Genomic DNA, 21456 nt, shown 5'->3' with positions numbered 1-21456 from the left:
AGTCCAGTCATGTCTGACTCTTGGGGGCGGTGCTCATCTCTGTTTCCTGGCTGAGGGAGGCAGCGTTTGTCCGCAGACAGCCTCCATGGCTATGTGGCTGGCATGACTAAACACCGAAGTGCACGGAACACTGTTACCTTCCCACCGAAGGGGTACCTTTTTGTCTACTTGCATTTGTATGCTTTCGAACGGCACGGTTGGCAGGAGCTGGGACAAAGCACGGGAGCTCACCCTGTCTGCGGATTCAAACTGTTGACCTTTCACTCAACCAGCCCAGCGGCTCAGTGGTTTAAACCACTGCACCACCCGCAGTCCCTTCAGGCTCAGTACCCAGAGCCAATTGTCCAGCCAGGTATTCTCATCATTTACCTGTACATCTGACTGTTTTTAATGACTGTTTTTCCTAAATGCAGAACTCCACATTCATCACCGTATAATTTCCTTGTGTTAGTTCTGCTCAGCTTTCCATTCTAGAATGAAGAATGAATGAGTCTCCTCTTAAAAGGGCAGAAAAGATTCAGCAAGTTCCAGCAAACCACCTGAGGGTTCAGTCTCTAGCCAGGGGTTTCCTGCCTGTGCTGACTGCCCAAAATGCAGTCCAGCGATGCAAGAACCACTGGCACACTTTGCAGGTGGTACAACCATGCCATTTTGTTCCTACAATGCATAATTTCTGGGAATTTCCCCTACCCACCCAAAATTAGACTTCCAGAGGGAGGCATGGAAAAGTCTCACCAAATGGTTTGATCAGAACTGACACAACACAGACAACACTGGGGTCAATTTGGCATTGTCTCATTTTTAAAATACATTGTGATGAAACAGAGAAAATTAACAAATCATTTTTGAATTTAAATTTCCCTATATCTGGGCTCATTCACTCCCCTCCCAGTTCACACACTGAAGGTTGGAGGGACTGCAACACCCACCTTTCCAATTTACTTTACATGGTGCTTTAATTTGTACGAATAAAAATGCAAAAGAAACAGATGAAAATATATTAGCCAGAATGCACAGTCCTTGCCATGCAACTGTCCACTATTTCTCTTAATGATAACTTTTGCAGCTGTGTCAGTTGTGTCCAACTGCTCCAATAGCCTGTCTCCATGTGTACCTCTGATATTTCTTATTGGAAGCTTCCTCAGTGTCTCAAACCCAGAACATCCAGGACTGCAGTGCTCCTCTTTCTTCCTGACATTTTTTCTTCTTGCAGGCTTCACTCGTCCCCTGACAATGTTACCATCTACCCTGTGGAACAGGCAAATAGTCTTGGCTTTATCTTTGACTCCCCGCTGCTAAATTATGCCACTTTTTCTCTTTACAATAAAAACACTGCCCTTGGTCTTTGTCCACATGGCTCTGGTCCATGCTCTGGTCATCTTCTCCCGGGCTTTCTATTATCTTATCTTGGTCTTCTCATGATTCTCTAGCACCCTGCTGACAAAGTCACCTCTCTCATCACTCTGGTTTTGCAACACCCCTCCTTCAATCCCTTCTTGTCTGTCCCAGATCCAGCACCAGCCACTTGCCTTCAAAGCCTTCCATGGCTTCAAACCTACCTGCACATCTCTCCAGTCTTATATCCAGATACATTCTTGCCTGTGATCTTTACTCCTACAGCTTCACCACTGAAAGGACGCCTGCTCCTTCAAAAGACTCCAATACCTTCCCCCTATTGCCTTCTATACTTTGAACTGATTCCCAGAACATTTGTGCAATGCAACTGCTCTTATTTTCCACCTTTTCCATGAAGTCTTTGATTCAACTGTCCAGTCCCTATGCCTCACTGCAAATGAGCCCATAATGAAGCCCAAACGTGCATTACCAAAATAGCTGGATATTGTTTTTAACTCTTCACTTTCCTCTGTTGTTCTTCTGTGTCAAAATTCTTATCAAAAGATGCTTGGCGCAGAGATCTGTCTCCTGTTTTCCATAAAATGCTATGCACAAATATCACAAGCATTTCCATGCTGAACAACATTAAATAAACAGATGAGATACCACTGAATACAGCTGCCTGACTGATATCTATAAAGAAACAAGAAAGATCTGCCCAAGACTACAACCCACCACATTCCTAACCATTGGCCATGTAGACAGACAGCTTTTGTTGTGAGCCGCCCTGAGTATGCAAAGGATGACATAGAAATGTTTTAAATAAATAAATCCCCCAACCCTGAAGGACAGCAGATGGGGAAAGGTTGATATAGAGCAGGAGTGGGCAGAAGGTAGATCTCCAGATGGCTTCAACTTCAACTCCCAGTAGCTCCTAACAGGATGGTCAGTATTCAGGAATGCTGGGAATTGAAGACCAAGCCTTCTGGAAATGTACTTTCTGCTCACCCATGGTCTAGAGGGCTATGGAAACTATGTAAGACATAGTTAGACATCCTCAGCTGCTCCTAAAGTAACTCTCTCTTTTTCTCTATGTGACATGTGACTTCTAGAAACTTATCTCAGAGACCAAAGGAAAAATCTCAATGTTTGATCTAGTTAACAAAACTTCCAAGCACAACTAAATGTTGTCTCAAAGCACTTAACAATCCATGTCCATTTTCTCAAGCTTTTAATCTCTGTTTGGATTTTAATTGCTACTGAACATGTTTTAGTTGCTGTTTTTCACAGTTCTTTAATACAGAAAGGACTATTGTTGTTTTATTGTCACCCTGTAAACTGACCTAAGTTTTTTTCCCCAATGAGCAGAAGGGTGTGGCACAAAAATGCTCAGGAAAAATAAAGCAAACCTCTCCTAAAATCAAAACACTGGTTAGGAGGCAAACTTTGAATAGTCAGAAATAGCACATTAAATAGAACTGCTTTAGAAATATATTATTTTCCAATATTTAGGTCAGATTGATGTGGAAGGATCCTATAAGTTCCTCACCACAAAAAGAGGACCTCTGTCGAGTAGCATTGGACCTGAGAACCAAGGCAGGGAAGATGGAGTTGGGTGAGCACACCACACCCTCTGGTCCAGGTTCACAACCATCAATCTTGACAACAGCTAGGCAGAGGCTCTGCTTACCCATGAAACTCCATGTCATGACTGAGGTTCCTTCTTTGTGCATTCAAAGCCACAGACTATTTCCTTGCAAAGCATTCTTTATTGACCAAAAGCACGAAACATCCAGAATGAATCTCTGCGCATGCACAGAGTGGTTTGTTGAACTCAATCTAGTATTCACTTCCAGGAGCCCTCCTTATGAGCATGCCTGGGGCCCATCCCTTCAGAAAGGGCTGTCTGAAAATGAGCATGCCTCTGAGCTGCATGCTGATCCTCTAATCGGGCTGCTCTCCTTGGCTGGCAATGCACCATGGATCTAGATCCAGGGCTGCCTTGTCTGTGTCTAAGACTCTCCCCAGCTCCAAGTCCCTTCATGCCAACTGTACATCTTGGTTATTCCCAGGGACTACCTGCCTACCTGTAGAGTCTGGCTTTGAGATAAGCATCTCCACTTCTCTCATCTCAGTGCCTCTGGATGGCCCAAATTCCCTGCCCCTCCATTCCTCTCTCCCTTCTCCTTCTGCCTCTGATTCTTCTCAAGCCCAGCCAGCAACCCATGAGAATGTGCATCCAAAGCAGCCATCTTGCTCATCCCCAACATTCCTCTTTACTGTTCCCAAAGCTGCTTTTATTTCCTTCTCTTTAGCCAACAATGAGTTAGCTTTGGAGTCTCCTGAACATCATCTTATGATGTACCAGTGCCTACTTTATTTCAGGCAGTCTGTCTCTGGCCTCCTTGGGTTCCTCCTCCATACTCCTCTCATACAGGGTGCTCTGAGGACCAGAGCCAAGAAAACAGTAGCCCTTTTCTCAGGGATGTGTCTGAGATGCCGTTTCATCACAGTTCTTTGGGTACACGTGACTTCAACCAGTTTCCCATTTCTCAGAGTTCTACAGCTCTTTCAGTTAAGCAGAAACAGGTGCTGAAATTTATAGTCAATAACTACTGCCATCTGCACTCTTGTGGTTGCGTACAATAATTACTTGCGTGCACAGCCTAGAGCGTGGTCTTCCAGAATGAGGTACATATCTGATACTGCTAGGCACGCAGCAACAGAAATCCGCAGCAGCAGCACCAGAACAGGAGTTCAGGATTTCAGAAGCCCCGGGTTCCCCCCTGCAGCACAAGCAGGAAGGGCCCTGAGCACAGTAATAGTCATGCAAATTACCATCTGAAGAATCCCAAGACCCAGAAGACAATTAAGCCCATTGTCTAAGATTACTTAATTGTAATTGTCCCTAATTGGAAATGTGTTAGCATTCTGTGATCAAAGGAAGGTGAAAACCAAAAGTGTGACAAGGGAACTTGAATGCAATGATGCAGCATTTTTATTTATTTTGACTGATTTTTGAGAGCAAAGCAAATAGCGGTTGCTCCTAACACATTATCACCTTCATCTGTGATATAGCAAATATATTTAGCAATAATATCCATCTGCCAAATATGAACCTCTTAAGATAAAGAAGTCACTGAAGATCTTTCAACGGAGAAAATTCTACTGTTCTTTTCCTGAAACAGGACTCATGCTATTAGCCTAGGTAGCCATAACAAAAACACATCCAATTCTATTTATTCTGTTATTATTTTAGAATAAGGAAACATGAACCTACATCAGGCAAGGGCTGGTACACCTCCCAGCCAAGCCCATGGGCAGTGTTACTGTAAGGGAAAACAGTCAGGCAGTAAAGAAATGTTATTAAAGTTTCCCAGAGGAACACTGTTCTTTCCCATCTATAGTTACTATTAATAAAATAGTGGTATTACAGTAACTGTTTATATATAGTACTCTTAGCATGCAAAGTGTTCTGAAATTTTGATCTTCTTTGACCTCATCATAACTGTATGAAGTAAATCAGGGCTGGTGCCTGCAGCTGGTTATGCCGAGAAGCTACTTGAGGCCCAAGAACTGCCAAGTAACCCACCATCATGGGCGTTTACAGAATTCATGCCAACTGCATTTGAGTACTCTCCCTCCAATGTTAGCTACTAAATCTTACAACTATCTTCTTGTTCTGGGTCTCACCCCTAGCAGGAGCAGGTAGGAGCTGCAGGGAACTCCAGAAGGTCTACCATTCCTCATCATTTTGGGCTGAGCCTGTTATCCTTCTAATTTTACTGGTAGCTGCATGAAGTTGAAGGATTCTTCAGATACCTATGGCTACCCTACGCACAGTCCAAATGTTAATCAGTGGCATCTTACAGTGGCAAGAAGCATCATAGTCAGTCTACCTATTACATCTGCTCATACTTTTCTTCTTTATTAATGTAATAGCTCAGCCTTTACCAATCTGCTTCCCTCCAGGAAGACAGGAATGGTAGAAGGGTTACTGGTTGCAGAGGCTCTTGTCTGTGCAAGGAAAGGCCAATAATTTTGAGCCTGCTAATCTTTAGAGTATACCATACTATAGCTGGTGCACAAGCATGAACTTATCATCATGGGTGATGCAATATCAGAACTAAGCATATGGTTCATTTCATTTATTCCATTTCTACGCCATTCAACAGCCAAAGTTCACCAGACACATTACAAATGTTGAATTCCATCCTGTCAGAGTAAGTTCATCTCTTTTGTACCCTTTGCAGCGAAAACATATTTACATAGAAGAGGAGAACCAGATGGTGAGTGTAAGTTTAGTCCCTTCCCTTGTAAACCATGATACTGCTAAGTCCTAGTCCAAAGCCCTGTCTCAGAAGCAACACACACTGCCTCCCATTACATTTTGTTGTCATACTTCCAAAATAACCAGAATTAAATATATTGACACCACTGACACTCTGTAAATGGACCTGTGGACCCTTGGCTAATCTGCCCCAAACATTATGAGGCAACCTATATCACAAAGTCCATTATAGCATTTATGGAACAATCTCTTGACAGGGTTTACTTGGGTTTCAATGGCTTTTGAGGACACTGCAAACATTTTCATGATGCTTGTAAGAGTATGGAAAATATTTTGAGATGAGGTTTCAGTCAATGCCTTTGAAAGCTGTGCATTGAAAAAGCCATAAATGTGTTATTTATTGAAGCCTAAGTAGCTTACTGTAAACCTTACTGTTGTCTCACACCTTAGACCAGTATCTATCCATCCCTGCCCAAGTCCAGTAAAAGGCAGTAAACTTTTACTCTTATTTACCATTAAGGTAAATAATGAATTTCTGCTAATGCACAGTTCATCAGGATAACTATGAAATGCTGCCAGGGCTGAACTTGCCTCTCTAAGTGTTCATTGGCACAGCAGCCTTAATTTTTAATCTTTGAAACCACACAAAATTCCTCACAGAGCTGCTAGTTACAAAACACACCTTAGGACAGACATAAACACAATGCCCCCCCTGCTCACAATTCAGTCTGTAACGCTTTCCCTCACACAGTATTCTTCTGCTCACATTCTGGTACCCATCATCTTACACAAACCTGCTCTCTATGAGGTTATTAAAGCATACAAGAACCCTGACATTCAGAAGTGATTGTCCTGTTTGGTTTTGTGGAATCAATCAGAGTCTAAAACAGAGTTGAGAAAACCACACCGCCTTTAACTAGGAAAACACATAGCCATGAAAATATGTACTTGTTTGTTTTTCCCAGCAATGCTAATATAATGGTTTAGGGCGGAGGTGAGGGAATTTAGATTGGGAAATTTATGTAGGAGGAAAAGGCTAACAGCCCTTCCCTCAGTACCACTGCTCCAATCCAAAATCAGAGTCCCCCACCCCGTGGGAGATCTAGTCACAGATCTCCACTGCTCCATCCGTTTTGGTCCTCAATCAGTCATTCCAATGTGCTCACTGATTTCAGGATAAGCAGAGAGCAAAATGTTCAAGGGAGACAAGACGGCAAATTCAGAGGTTAAAAATTACTGGAAATTACAAACGTCAGGCTTACAAACATGAAACATAAGTTGCTGATGTGCAGCATTATGAGAAATACTCAGCTGCCGCCTAAATCCCTCCTAATTGTACTCTTTCTCCTGCCTTTCTGTAGTACGATTTTATACCATTTCTTGGTTTCATTCAGCGGTCCCAACTGCACCGTATCACCAGCTGCTGAACCATGTCACATGCAGCCAACCAGCCATGTTTAGTGATCTCAACATGAGCTGCATTCAGCTGGATGGGACACAAGATAGACATGCCCATTTTAATGGCTGCTGCTGTAGCAGTGCGGTCAATACCATCCTGGCACAATGCTTCGGCTGGTCATCAAGACTTGCTCTCACAGCCTTTAGAGAGCTGATGTAACTTGGTTAAGAGCAACACTGGAAGGCAGCATGAAACCCAGTGCTTCCAACCTGTCACCACAAACTACAGTCCTATGAGCATACAGAGGCTGCATTTGGACAAACATCAGCGTAATAACCCAAGAATGGAGCAAGCTGCATGCCAGGAAGTCAGAGTGAAACCACAGTTTCCCATTATGCCTGAATCAGAAAACTATGGTTAATGGCTTCCAGCAAGCCAAAATATCAAGTAGCAGTTTGAGTTGGGTTCCATAGCCTGCTTCTTCGGAAGCCACTATTATTACCTGTTTTAGACAGAACAGGAAGCTATGGTTAATTGCACTGTACTAGTTTGGTTCCCTAAACTGTTTATGCAAAAGGAGGAGTGAAACAGCTGTTTGTAAAATTTTATCTTGCTTTATTAAGCCAAAATATGCTGCCTTGGAATCCATTTAAATAATGGGCAGTTTAGCCATTTTTATTTTATATTAAAATATAAAATAAATATTAATTGTTCAAATGCAGCCAAAATTTGCCATGCAAAGAGAAGCAAACAGCCTCCTATCGTTCTGTTAATTCCACCTATTTAAAATCTGTTCTGGCACAGAAATCAGAGAGAGGAAAGCACTTTCTGAGCTTTTTTCCCTCTCTGCTCTGAGACTGCCAGGCAAACAGAATTGCTAGCCTGAATCCTGAAAAAGGTCAACCTTTTGAAGGCTTGCCCTAGGCTAGCATTGTGCCACTGTGGCAGTGCATTTGTAACCTAAACCACTTCTTTGGAGTGGAAGAAAGCCCAATGCCTGCCTTGTTGAATCAGAAAGAGATCCATCTCAGTCCAGTTTCCAAGAGGAGCCAAATCAATGTCTTTAGGAAGCTCCAACACAGGGCATAAAACGCAATACAGCATGCAGTTAGCACACTCCTGCTCTAAGCACTTCTTAAGTAGCATTCATTAAACACATGTGACAAAGCAGTGTAACTCACGAAAATTTAAACCTAGCAGGCTCTGCATTCTCACAGGGTGGTTCCCAATGGCTTAGGCACCCAACAAGGCCCACCATGGCTAGAACTGAGCCACTGTTGAAATTTCTCGTAATATCACAGAGCGATGCTATGTTGGTGGCATCGTGCAAATGCAAGAATGTGACCTGTCCTTTGATGCTTTTTGTGAGTATGAACAGGAAATATAGAGGAGAGCGGGTGATAAGGCAGGCAGACATATTTTGCTGCATTTAAGCTTGGCACTAATTCCTGGTATCCTAGGACAGCTGCCAAGGCCCACCAGGGCATACCAGCCCTCCTACCTAATCCCTGTTCTCACCACTATATAAACCGGATGGAGCCCACCAGTGACCACATCAGAGGTCATTCCTCTGAGTGCCCCCCACTCAAATTTAGAGCCCATCCCTAAACTTAACAAACACAAATAGCTTCCAAACAGCCCTCGACTTTCCAACAGTAAGACTGAAAGAAACCATATGTGAAGTTTTTAAAAAAGCAAGAAAAGTTTGAACTGCAAGTGAACAACAGCTGCTGCCCTTATTTTAGATGTGATTGCTGCTGCATTGCATCATCTTTCACAGCACTTTCGTCCTGATCCTCCTGCCAAGTTTAGTCCCTCTGAATTTTAGATTTACACTGCAGCAATACCTGCATTGTTTTACAGGGGAAGGGGAAGAAAGGATTGCAGGCTTGCTCCAGTTCAAATACACCTGGAATATTCTAAGAACTTGTCCAGCTATCCTCAAACATCCCTTACTGCAGACACCATTCCTGTCTATATAATACTAATGAGGTACCACTGCAAGCAGGCACTGTGACTGCCAGCTTTGTATTTCTTCCTCTTCTTACACTTCTGAGCAAGAGCGTGTAATTCTTAAGAAACAAGTGAGTCAAGCTGTTATCTTACATGTGAGTAAGCCTAGGTAAAGCATGTAACTGATCTATCTACTGGAGAACAGTGCCCATGGATGTTATTTATTAGGAATGTGAAGAAGAATATTCTGTGTGCTACTTGGGAGCAAGACACTGGAAAGGTTTGAGTTTCTCCCCTTGGCATGCTGCAGGAGATCTGAACTAGCTGTTCTGTCAGTACTACAATTTGAAGTGATGTTTCTCAAAAGTGCAAGCATACAGAATGTACAGGCCGCCACGTCACAGGCAGACATGCACAGGGGCTTGCTATGAGCTAGACTGTGCCTCTGCTTCTGCAGTCTGAGGCAGCTGCAAATCAGAACGTGTCCCTGAGGCATTAGTGGGTTTAAAGTGTTTCAATCAAAAACAAAAAACACAACCAAAATAAAAGAGAAACATTCGCAACAGAAACAAAAAAAGGGAAGGAGAATATCAACAACAGAAACAGTTTGCGACACCATTAATTAAAACAAAACTTATGCCACTTCTATGTCATATATATATAATAACGTAAAGAGTCCATATATAAAAATAAGTATCCAGATAAAACTGACAACTATAAGATCTATATTCAAATCTAGGTGTCCTACAGCACAGTCTTCTATTCTGGAGAGTAGGCAGGAGACATTCCTGTATTTGAAGAGGTTTCCAGACCAAGTCCGGTTTAAGTCAAAGAAAGATAAGAAGGGAGAATGGGGACAGGCCTTGACGATGTCCCACGACACTTCATATCTGGACTGCAGAAACAGTGGGCACACAGGTCGCAGAAAAGCAGGTTGCTTACCTGTAACTGATGTTCTTCGAGTGGCCATCTGTGCAGTCACACATATGGGCGCTGCGCCTGCGCAGTGCCTTTGGCCGGATGATTGCCAGCTAATGGTTTTTGGGGGGAAGCTCCGCTCCCCCTCCCCGCCGTGGCCTATAAAGAGCGGAGCGTCCGCCATTTTGTTCAGTCTTTGCGACCGCGCAGCACCCATATGTGTGATACACAGAGGCCACAACGAAGAATAATTCTTCTCCATTATGGTGAGATGCACAGTGTTTCTATTTAGATCACTGTTCTCCCACCACCCTAAAGTCACACCTACACATTTGCATGCAGAGATTTTCTGAGAGGCTGTCCACCTTTTTTAGTAATGTGGCCACCCTAAGTGGACCACATTCAGCTCTGCAGATCACAAACTTTACAGAAGCATTAAAATGCAAGATAGGTCCTGGCCCAGCAGTATAGAAGAAGAGACACCGGAGCTGCTCTCTAACATCCACCTTTGCCACCAAGTTACTTTGCATATTTTTCTTAGGCCAGCGGGCTTCACATCTTCATCTCAAGTCACATCCAGGCACTCTGTGGAGTCCAATGAATGGCTGCTAATGGGGAGTTAGGTCACACTATCTTTTTGTCCTCTGTGGTTATCTGATTTAAAAGGGCTGCACCTGGCACTTACTGGAAGTGTTGTGGAGAAAGGCAGTTTTTTTTCCCTCTCTGAATATCACCTTTTTGCATAGCACATCAGACTGCCATGCAATTTCTGGCCTGTGTACCAGTTTCAGGTTTGCCCCAGCTGACAGGAATGTCTGAGAGCACCCAAAGGAGAGCTTCCTATCCATTTGCTGTTTTTGATACAGTCCACAAATTAACTGCCAGCACACACAGCTTGTATGTCTAGCATACAGCAGAATAGGTGGTTTTATAGCTGACTGAATGTATTGTCATGTTTTTATTGCTACATTTACGGTTTTTTTCATTCTATTGTATTTTATGTTCACCATTTTGATACTTTTGTGGAAAGTGGTATATCAGTCTAAATAATACATAAATCAGATAAGCACTTGAAGCATATGGGGCAGAGTTGTTTTCTGCTGTTTCAGATGGAAGGATGAGAACCAATGGGCAAAAGTGTACCCATGTAAATCCAAAATCTGCAAAAAGGAAGCAGATTTTAGGCACTTTTGGAAAGACTTTCTTCCAAAGAGGTGTAGAATTTTTGAGCCTGAGGACTGAATTACAGTTCAGAAAAGCTCTTGCATTCCAGGATTGGGCTGGGCTGAAGACAAAAGTGGATGGGACAAAATACACAAAATATCAGTACATTTTAGCTTAAGGCTCTTATTGCCAGGAGCCAAGCCTTAGGAGATGCACTTACAGAATCACAGAATAGTAGAGCTGGAAGTGGCCAAGAAGGCCATTGGGTCCAAGCCCCTGCTCAGTGCAGGACACCAATTTATACCATCCCACTCAGATGGCTGTCCAGTTTCTTTTGAAATGTCTCTAGTGTGGGAGAGCCCACCACCTCTCTAAGCAGCTGGTTCCACTGTCGTATGACACTGACAGTGAGGAAGCTTTTCCTGATGTCCAGCCTGAACCTGGGTTGTTGCAACTTGAACTGATTATTCCATGTCCTACACTTTGGCATCAGCAAGAAGAGATCTCGACCTTCCTCTTTGTGATAACCTCTGAGGTACTTATAGAGGAATATCACATCCCCCCACAGTCTTCTCTTCTCAAGGCTGAACATGCCCAGCTTTCTCAATCTCTCCTCATAGCGCAGTGTTTTCAAACCCTGGATCATTTTGTTGCCCTCCTCTGGACCCTTTCTAATTTCTCTGCATCTTATATTCCATGCTAGTAGAATTGGAAAAATACAGAAAAGCTGGAAAACCATCTTACACTCAATATTATTGTTAGTAGTAGTATATTGGAGTTAATCCCCCCTTTTTTCCTCCTCTGAGGAATCCAAGGTGGCATACAAAGCTCTGTTTCATCCTCACAATAACAACCCTGTGGGGTAGATTAGGCTGAGAGTGACTGACTGGCCCAAAGTCACTCAGTGAGCTTCATGGCCAGGTGTGGACTAGAACCTGGTTTCTTGGGTCCCCAGTACAACACTCTAGCTACCATGACACATCACAGTTGGGAGAAAGGAGAGGGGCCGGAGGAAGGGGTTACTGCTTTCTAAGAAACCCTGGAGGGCTAGATCTGGTACCCAGCCCAAGAGCTCTCCTCCCATGATCTAAAAATGCAAGCTATTCAACAGTGGAACAGACTGCCCTGGAAGGTAGAGGGTCTCCTTTACTGGAGGTATTTAAGCAACAGCTGTGAAAGATGTTGGACTTGTGCCTTGCTCTAAGCAGGGTGTTGAACCTAATGACCTCCAAGAACTCTTCCAGAAAGAGGATACTACTACTTGAGATTTATTTAATTTATTAGCAACAATTATATTCTCCATCTGCACAGTTACATTAATTCATGCCTTCCAAGTCCGAAACCTAATGAAAAGTCAGCATGTTACACCAGGCAACTAGTTCAAACAACCTAAGAGGGCAACCAAGGCTTTTTGGAAACATCAGAAGCTCAATTAGTCCAAATGCTGCTTACAAAGGTGTTATTCAAACACAGGGTTACTTGGAGGTCAAACAACGTGCTTAGATAACAAGATGTTTCAGATAGCTGGATTAAGTTAATAGGGGCTGTGCTGTATCTTCAAATAAACTTTATGTTCTAGTTGAGGAGCTCTAGGGATTACTTGTCAAACCCTTTCTTTCTACTAGGTTGGTAAGAATTTTCCATTTACAAAAGGTTACCAGATTGATCTCTATACATCCAACTGCAATAGCCAGACTTAAAAATGCTGAGGTAATTGAGGGAAGAGCAAATTATTGTGTTATTGTTATTAAGAATAATGCCTACACCTATGAACAAACTTTAAATAAATTTTAAGCCACACCACAACGAGGCAACATACAATCCTCAAAAGCCAATTCAAACAACAGGCATGCAATGCTAAGGACTGATTCCAGAACCAAAGACCGTGGTCTCTGTCTACTGGGGAAACTTTATACCAGCAATACTGCCAGCTTTACACATAGTAAGATCAGCACATCATGCCTTTGACACATGTGTTTGAGAGATGAGCTTATCATCAGTGACTCCATACTCACAGCAGGACTGTGTCAGACTGGCAAGGATGCAACTGGAAGCCCAGGCTAAATTGCCCATTCCTGTTTCAGATTATTTTTGCAAAGCTTCAATATTCAAAACTGGGCAGAGATTTTTTTTTAATTTATACAATTTCACTTGAGAAACTTCTTTAAAGCTAATGCGGCAGGAGAAAAGTCCAATAAATAATAAAATGGATAGGCACCCAGAGCCCAATGATCTAGAGTCTTCTTTCCCAAAATCTCTAGGTCTAGGAACCTTATGCCAGTATCCCAGGTAACATAAAAAAATCCTACATATTCGATTCTATATATTCTTCTCAATTGTTGGAAAGAAGGATCTACTCCTCCTCAACGCAAGAGGAATCCATGATATAGCTCTTTTCCTGCTATCTCTACCTTTGTATTTTCTCATTATTTTAAGACCTAATTTTTATTTTAATCAGGCTTTTATTATAAATGTGATGCAGTGCTTTTGCTGTTGGACCGTCCTGAGATGTTTATGTACAAGACAGGATACAAAAGTTTTAAATAAATAAAAGCATGGGAAAGTTTGTTCTCTGTTTCTAGTTCTAAGTCCTATATGCATATATACAGAAGTACTGTATCCCCAGGGCCCCTCCCATTTTTTGCCTCCATCAAAGAGAGAATCCACTGACTACAAAAGAGCACAAATGGGGGTAGGACAGAAAGACACTAAGCAACACTTTAGTGCTTGTTCGGGTAGTACTGGTTTTCTTTCAGCAACAATTAAAATAACTAGCCAAATATCAGAAGGCATCATCTGTTGGCAGATCTTAAAAGCCTAGCTCTGTTGACACTGCTGCTTTAAGTCTCATTTTTGGAACTTCAATGAGGGCAGGCAGCTACCACTGTAACTGTCCACAACGCCATGCAACCAGATGATTTCATTGCAAGGCATTGCGGACAGCAGCCACCCAGCATTCATATGAACCCTGCTACTTTCATCTGCCTCTGGCAGTTCGTCCAGCCACTTGCTCCTGCCTTTAGGCAGAGGTGAATAAAAAGTGAGACTTCTTGTTGATAGGAGAAATAGACCCCATGCCAAGGAGCTCCATAAACACAGATCCGACACCGATTGATAGAAGCATCAAAGCGAAGGCTTTGCTCCTTTAAATACCCTTCCCACCTGCAAAAAGTTGGGCTTCTGGGAAGTCAGTCAAAAATGGAATTCCCCCACCTCATTTGGAAGGGATTATGCCACTAGTTATTTAAGGCATTAAGGCATGTGATGTTAACTGCACTCATCTATCCGATACTGGTACAAAGGATTCTGCTGTTTTGGTTGCCCTGTTTACCTAATGCACCACCTAAAATTAATCTCTGGTTTTGCTAAGCATCGTGTTTCTCTTCTGCCCTTTGCCTCTTCAGGAACCAGAGTGTTTTGCTAGAGCAAGATACAGATCTGAGTTACAGCCATCCTTCATGTGTTGGAAATGGGGGTCAGCCCTAACCCTACCCTCCAATTCTAGTTGCTATCTGATACCTACAATATTTCCCAGTGACTCATTCATTCAGTCTGCAATATCTGTCTTGAATGTCAGCTCACGCTGCAGCTCTCATGGCCACAGTATTTGGCCTAAGCTTTTATTTGTAGAGTGCAAGGACTTACCTCCACCCACTGTTTTTGTATGATCCTGTCTAATTGAAGTGTTTTGCAGAAATCAGAACAAGTGCTTGCATGCTTTTTTGCAGCATATCATTGATCCTAATGAAAATATTGTTCACTTGCAAAGTACTCTTAGTGGCACCCATTCTTGCTAAAAGAAAATAACCATAGGTACAATTAACATGATAGCTACCAGTGACAGTTTCTTACGAACACCCTAAGCACTACAGCTGGAGAGGCGCCAAAAAGCCAGTTTTAAAGTATTATGGCTCACCTGCAGACGGAAATCATTGCTTGCCCCACTCTTATCCCTTTTTGAGCTCTTCCAACACTTACCAGAAGACATTCATGTGAAACCATGAAATTAACTATGAGATTTTCTGGGAACTTAAAATTCAGTCTATAGTTAAGAGCTTACTTGGATTATCTCCTTCCTTGCATTGCCAGACTCGGAGACTGACTGGGAGGTGTTCTCAGGGGAGGGGGAGAGGCCAATCATTTGGGTTTGTGAAAAGCAATGGTACTTGGAAATGTACAGATGTGGCCCTTACTCACACAAACATTTTGATATGTCTGGCAACTACAGCCAAAACCTGCACTGTCCAAACCTCCAACTTTATTGACTAAAAGGCCAGCAAGATGTGATACAACACACTACCGCTATTTCTTAATTCACTGCTCTAATCAGATGAGTCAGATGATCAGGCAAGCTCCAGGGGAAAGATTATCATTTTCCTCCACTCAAGGTTTCTGACTTTCAGTTCCTTCATTCTCACTCCTAACTTCAAGTCCTGCCCATCACTCCTTACCACTCTCACATGTTACTTCTGGCAAAAATTCAGTATGTCCTGTGATATCTGCAGACGAACTCAAGAATATACAGCCAACTGATGTAAAACAGTATTCCCAGATCCTTATACAATGATAGACAACTGCACCATTTAACATGGGCACACTGCTTTCTTTTATTGCTTAGTGCCTGGCATTTTAAAATGTATCATTCCATTCCTCAAAAAGTCAGTGTAGGTTCCCAACTTATTACAGAATGTGTCTTCCTTAGCTTTCCCCCCGTTGTCCATGAAACTCGCTCCTGTATGCTGCACTAGTGTTGGAACGACAGGTCCTCTCCTTAGGACAGCTATCATCACTCAATAAGAAATTCGTGAAAACATCGAGGAAGTTTCTGTTGCACATTTCAGATGCCAAAAGAGCTTACCGTAGTTTGTTTCCTTCTATGCAAGAAGAGAAATGGAACCTCCCTGTTGAAATAGCATTGCCCTGCCACCACCAGCTGGTATACTTAGCTCCCTTTCTGAACTGCTTTGCTAGTGGAGCAGATTTCTGGAGTGTTGAGAAATCACTAAGCTCCCCAAGGACAAAACAGAGAGGAAAAAAAGTCAATCAGCTTTTGTGGTTCAGACTTGACTTTGAAATCAAGGTTCGGGATTGAGCCATGAGAATGGAGGAGCCCTCATTTTTCCCTCACTCTTGGTCAGGTCATGGATGCTGGATTGTTGGACAAGAACAGGGAAGTTTCACATCCTTTGTCACTATGAAGTTATATTTATTTACTGATATTTATGAATGGCTTGCATTAAAAAGAAAATTCTAAGCAATATATGAGCAACAAACTATCAGACTATAGTAAAATACTGTATGGACCTTAGAAAACAGTATGACAAGGACAAGATCACCATTCTAGGAAAGTTTAATTGAACAAGTTATGTTTCCAACAGGTGCCAAAAATCAGTAAGGATGGCGGCTGCTTAATTTCAGTGCTGAAGAGTTCCAGAGAGTGAAGTACAAGATTCCAAAAGCCCTATTCTGAGCCATCATGGACCTGATCTCGAACATCTTAGGCACCACCAGAATTATGCCTGATAAGTGTAGCAACCAAGAGAAGAGGCAGGTGATCTTCCAAGCATCTGGGGCCTGAGTTGTTCCAGGCTGTGAAAATAAATTCCGACTGCATTAATTGGTAGCATACAGACAGTGCATGCAGTTTTCTCGGCACAGATATAATGCGCTGGTGATAAGCTGGTCATATTTTCAGTCTGTTGGTGGCACTCTGTACCAGCTACTGCTTCCAGATCAACCTTAAGGCCAGCCCCATAGGAAGCACATTATAGCTGAGCAGTTTTGAGGTTATCAGCACATTAACCGCAGTGGTCAAATTACTCCTGTTCAGAAATTGTCATAGCTTCTGTCTGTCTGTCTGTCTGTCTGATCTCTTCCAAGAACTGAGGATCTCAGGGTGGTTAACAAAAATCAACACGCACACATATAAATTAACTTAAAACCACAAAACCACAATAGCAATCACAATTGAGTCAGCATAGAAGCACAGCAGCGGTTCAAAATAAAATGCTATTAAAGTTTAAAAATTAAACTGTTAAAATGCTGGGAGAGTAAAAAGGTCTTCACCTGGCATACAAGTGAAAGAATACACAGAAGGTGCCAGGTGCACCTCTTTAAGGAGCTCATTTCACAACTGGGGTACCACAACCAAAAGCCCCTCCTCCTGGTTGCCACCTGCCTCATTTCTTTTGGGGGTGACCCCCAGAGAAGGACACACATGATTACTTCAGGGTCCAGGAAGGTACATGTGGGACAAGGTGATTCTTTGGATAAGCTGTTTTGTTGCAGTAGCTCATGGAGGGAGTTTGAAAATATCAGGCAGGGGGCAGGAAGAGACACATTTGTGTGAACTGGACAAGTGTGTCAGCAATGGCCACTGGCAGTCAGAGATTCTGTAAGGAACGTGATTAACCGGGGGATTTAAAAGGTCTATGAGAAGTCTGCTGGAGTTGGTTAAGAGCATGAGATAGTTGGTAGCAGGGAGCTGGAGTTAAGAACATGCACATGACTGGCCCTGCGGGATCACACCAAGTGTCCATCTGGTCCACGCAGTGGCCAAACAGCTGCCCAGGAGATCCCACATGCAGGATGAGTGCAACAGCCCAGGATGAGTGCGACAGCTCCTACTGCCCAAGTTCCCCAGCAATAGAAGTCCATAGGCTTTGATCAAAAGTGTATTTATCCTAATGCTACACCTCAGTTGCTTAGGGTTTGCATACGCTCAGCCATCTCTCCATGCCTGCAAGCCAGTGATGAATTGCAGTGACGTTTCCATGAACGCTGGTCAAATGCTATGGACAGAACTTTCACATCCTCTCAAAGTATACTTGCAATCCTGGCTTATATGGAGTGCTGAAACCACAGTTTCCTGATTCAGACACCACAACAAACTGGGAAGTTTTCTGTTAAGCCAGGGCAGAAGGGCAGGAAAGGGCAGAGGAAATGAACACAGCACACATGACCCAACAAACCGTGGTTGGTTAGGCCAGGAATGTGATTTTTGCCTGCGCTTTCCAATGAGGTCCACACGTCTGCCTTCAAGTCATTAAGTGGAGAGACCCTAAAAGATTTCTATGCACATGTAAATGAAACGGTAAAGAGTCAAACACCACAAAACTTCACTAATTCACCCATCTCTAATGCACACACCCCATAATTGAAAAACAGGAATTCTCTTCCTTTTCTGTCTGGTCAGCAAAGATCTCACTGCATACTGTTCTAATGAAGCTTCAAATTACATGGCCAGAACTACTGTACTGCTATAAATATAACCATTTTCTGCACTGAAGTAATCTTAAAGATGTATGAATGAAATCACGCATTGCATATTCAGAAACAGTTAATCTCATATTACATGAGACTGAACTGACAAGCAATCTCATACTACTTCACACATTCCAATAATTTAGTAGCGGGGTAATTGGTTAGGTCATTAAAAAAGTTAACTAAATACTGTTAAGGAAATCACATACACATAACTTTAGAAGTCCATGATGGATGGAAAATTGATTTTTCCCATGTCCAAAATGAGTAGGGAAAGTATTTTAGGGACATTAAGAGATTAAAAAAAAGGGGAAAAACTGAGTAAAGATGCACAATGAGAAAGGGCAATCAAGGACATGTTTGGGAGGAGGCACAACCGACTACTGCATTCAGTTAAAAGGACTTGTGCATACGAAATAACTCACAGGATGTCAGTCCAAGTCCAAACACTTTAACAGTGAAATTGGAAGCATCTACTCAGGAGCAAATTTCAAAGTGCTCAATGGGGCTCGCATCATAGAAAATGGGCCCAAGATCACACTGTAGTTGTCAACTCACCCTGATGGTCAAACACCTCAAGTGTTCAATTAAAACCAAATATAATCAAGGAAAATCCGGATTATTTTATATAAAGTGAGCTCATGCACACAAAACTAAATGCAAGTGGAATGGGCAAAATGAGAATTAAAAAATAATGCAAAGAAAGGAAAATGAAGCAGAGCCTGGCAGTCTGGGCAAGAACAGTAATATAGTAGAATACCTCCAGTATATTTATTTATTTAAAATGTTTGTATACCGTTCATCAGGAACTGCTACCTGATGAACGGTATACAAACATTTTAAGTTCCCTGAAACAGTTCACAACACTTTTAAAACATACAAAGCACCTTGTTTTCATTACTGTGAGAGAAAGGGGAAATTGGAAGGGGATAGGATGTCCCAGATGCCTGCATGCTGCAGTAGATGATTAGCTGAACTACCCAGAGGGGCCAACTGGGCTGGGCTTCAAGGCCCAAATCCAGGACCCAAACTGGAAGAATGAGCAGAAGGGCCTCCAAATACAGCACAGCAGGCTTATAGTATTTGAGCGGAGCTGAAGTACACGCTACCATCTAAGGGCAGTGCATATGACCAGAGTCTAGCTCAGGGCAATTGTATTTAGAGCAAAAGAAAGAGCTACTCTTAACCGGTAGCAAAAGCACGGGATGCCATGTTTTCTCAAGCTCTCCTGTGCGGCGGCCTCTCTGCTCCTGGCTTGGCCAAGAGGCCCCAGCAAAACATCCCACTGCTTTTGATCTGCCTTTCATTTGACACGCCACTGCCATCATCAGGAGAGCACGGAGTGCCCAGAATGCTTCCATTACCTGCAGTAGACCAAGCACTCCATGTGGTTGATCTCCTGGTCCGAACGGTACCTGCTGTAGTCTTCCCACAAGTCCTTGACAGCGGTGACTGCCAGGATGAAAAGCACGGGCGCCAGTGCCAGCTCGGGCTGGAAGGCATTGACGGCGGGCACGAAGTTGAGCAGGGCGATGAAGACGAAGTAAACATTGGCGAGGCGATGGAACTGCTCAAAGAGGTTCTTGGGCAGGAAAGACACGGCGGTGTATTTGGTGGTTTTCAGCCTATTGTCCGCGGGAGGAGGGACGTTCTGCGTGTCGGGCCTGGGTAGCAGCAGGTTGGAGCACACAGTCCGAGCCTTGCCTGCCTCTTTCTTCCTCCTCCTCCTCCTCCTCCTCCTCCTCCTCTCTTTTTCTTCCTTCTGCTCCTGAGGAAACCCCCCTCCATCTCCACCGCCGCTCATTGCCTTCTGCCCCCAAATGCACACAGGAGACAGGAAACCAAGGTTAGCAGGTCTTCTCGCGCACTCCCAAGCACTTCTCGCTCCCTCCCTCTTCGCTTGGCACTATGTGATCATCCTTTGAGTATCAGTCACACCCTGGCGTTTTCTTTCGTTTCCCCCTGAGTGAGGGAACGAGGGAGGTGTGACCCCTCCCGGCTCGGAAACCCTCCCTCTAGAAAAGTTTGTTTCGCGCCAGGAGTTCTCTTTCTGCTTTTCCCGCTCCTCCAAGTTTAGGAGGAAGGTCTCCGCTCCCTGCGCCAAACTTTCTCCGGCGCTTTCTCCTTCCCACCGCCAGCCGAACGAATGACTGGCCCCGCTGTCTGCAGCTCGCAGGCGCCCGGGAATCGCACAGAGTCAGCCTTGTCTCTGTACGTCATTTCTCGCTCGCCCGTTTCCGCTCCACCGCGAAGAACAGGGGGCTCTGCTACGGTGGGGCAGGGCAGGAAAGAGGAGCGCGGTGGAACGAATGACACTCACGCCGTGGCATGCGGGGGCGGCCTCGGAAACTCCCTCCGAGGGAAGGCGGGAGGCCGGTTTGGCGGCGGGCGCGGAACTACCCCGAGGAAGCACCGCGGGGAACGTGGCAGCCAAGTGAGGGACGAAGCTGGGGCGAGGGCCCGTGAAGGCGCGCACACACACACACACACACACGCACACACACGCACGTGCGAGGCGATCGGATGCCCCGGGAAGCACTCCGAGGCGATTCCCCCGCCGTCCGACGGGGGAATGTCAGCTACGCCCGCGTGGATGGGGCTTGCCTCTCCTAGCGGATTGAGCTGATTGCCGCCTCTGCTACGAGGCAGCGCCAAAGCGGTTTGCTAATTTGGCAGAGGGCACAAATGGAGGAGAAGGGAAGAAAAGTTTCTTTTCTCCCCCACCCCCGTCAAGCGAGGTGAAATAAAAACAGAGGCAAGGAACCTGTCTGCTGATGACATCCATTCACTTTTCAATCACGGTACTTGGTGATTTCCCTCTCCCGCCCCACTTACAAAAGCGTTTCTACACCTTGCGCTCCCGAAAGTTCCTCCCGCGGAGTGATGTCAACGGAAGCACGCCTCTGCTGAGCACCCGAGGAGAGGCTCGCTCGCCTCGTAGTAAAAAGAAGAACCGCCATTCAAACAGGCGGGACAGAAGCGGCAGTCGAATTCAGCAAATGCACCGAGCCGAGCCGAGCACGGGCGTCGGGGAGCAGTCAGCAGCGGGAGATCGGGACCGAAGCCGTTTGCTGGACAGTCCTTGGCCTGTTGACCCAGAAACAAGCTCCATTGTGTTCACCGGGGCTCGCTC

At 44.2% G+C, this 21456-nt stretch overlaps 1 protein-coding gene across 3 annotated transcripts in view; it reads right to left on the bottom strand.

Moving 5' to 3' along the window:
• The window catches only part of ATP10A (ATPase phospholipid transporting 10A (putative)), a 136891-nt gene extending 116344 nt beyond the window's left edge, over positions 1 to 20547 (bottom strand). For all 3 annotated transcript variants that reach the window (XR_006415044.1, XR_006415045.1, XM_044433342.1), the window contains exon 1: positions 19688 to 20547. Coding sequence is in view for 1 of the 3 variants with exons in the window: in XM_044433342.1 (XP_044289277.1) it covers positions 19688 to 20127 (440 nt within the window). In the remaining 2 variants the exon portion in view is untranslated. The remainder of the gene's footprint in view (positions 1 to 19687) is intronic.
• Between the last annotated feature and the right edge of the window lie 909 nt (positions 20548 to 21456).

The sequence above is a fragment of the Varanus komodoensis genome, unplaced genomic scaffold, assembly GCF_004798865.1.
Source record: "Varanus komodoensis strain SLA01 unplaced genomic scaffold, ASM479886v1 scaffold1, whole genome shotgun sequence".
Classification (NCBI taxonomy): domain Eukaryota; kingdom Metazoa; phylum Chordata; class Lepidosauria; order Squamata; family Varanidae; genus Varanus; species Varanus komodoensis.
Note: the sequence above shows the minus strand (reverse complement) of the source record. Positions and strands in the feature narration are given on the sequence as shown.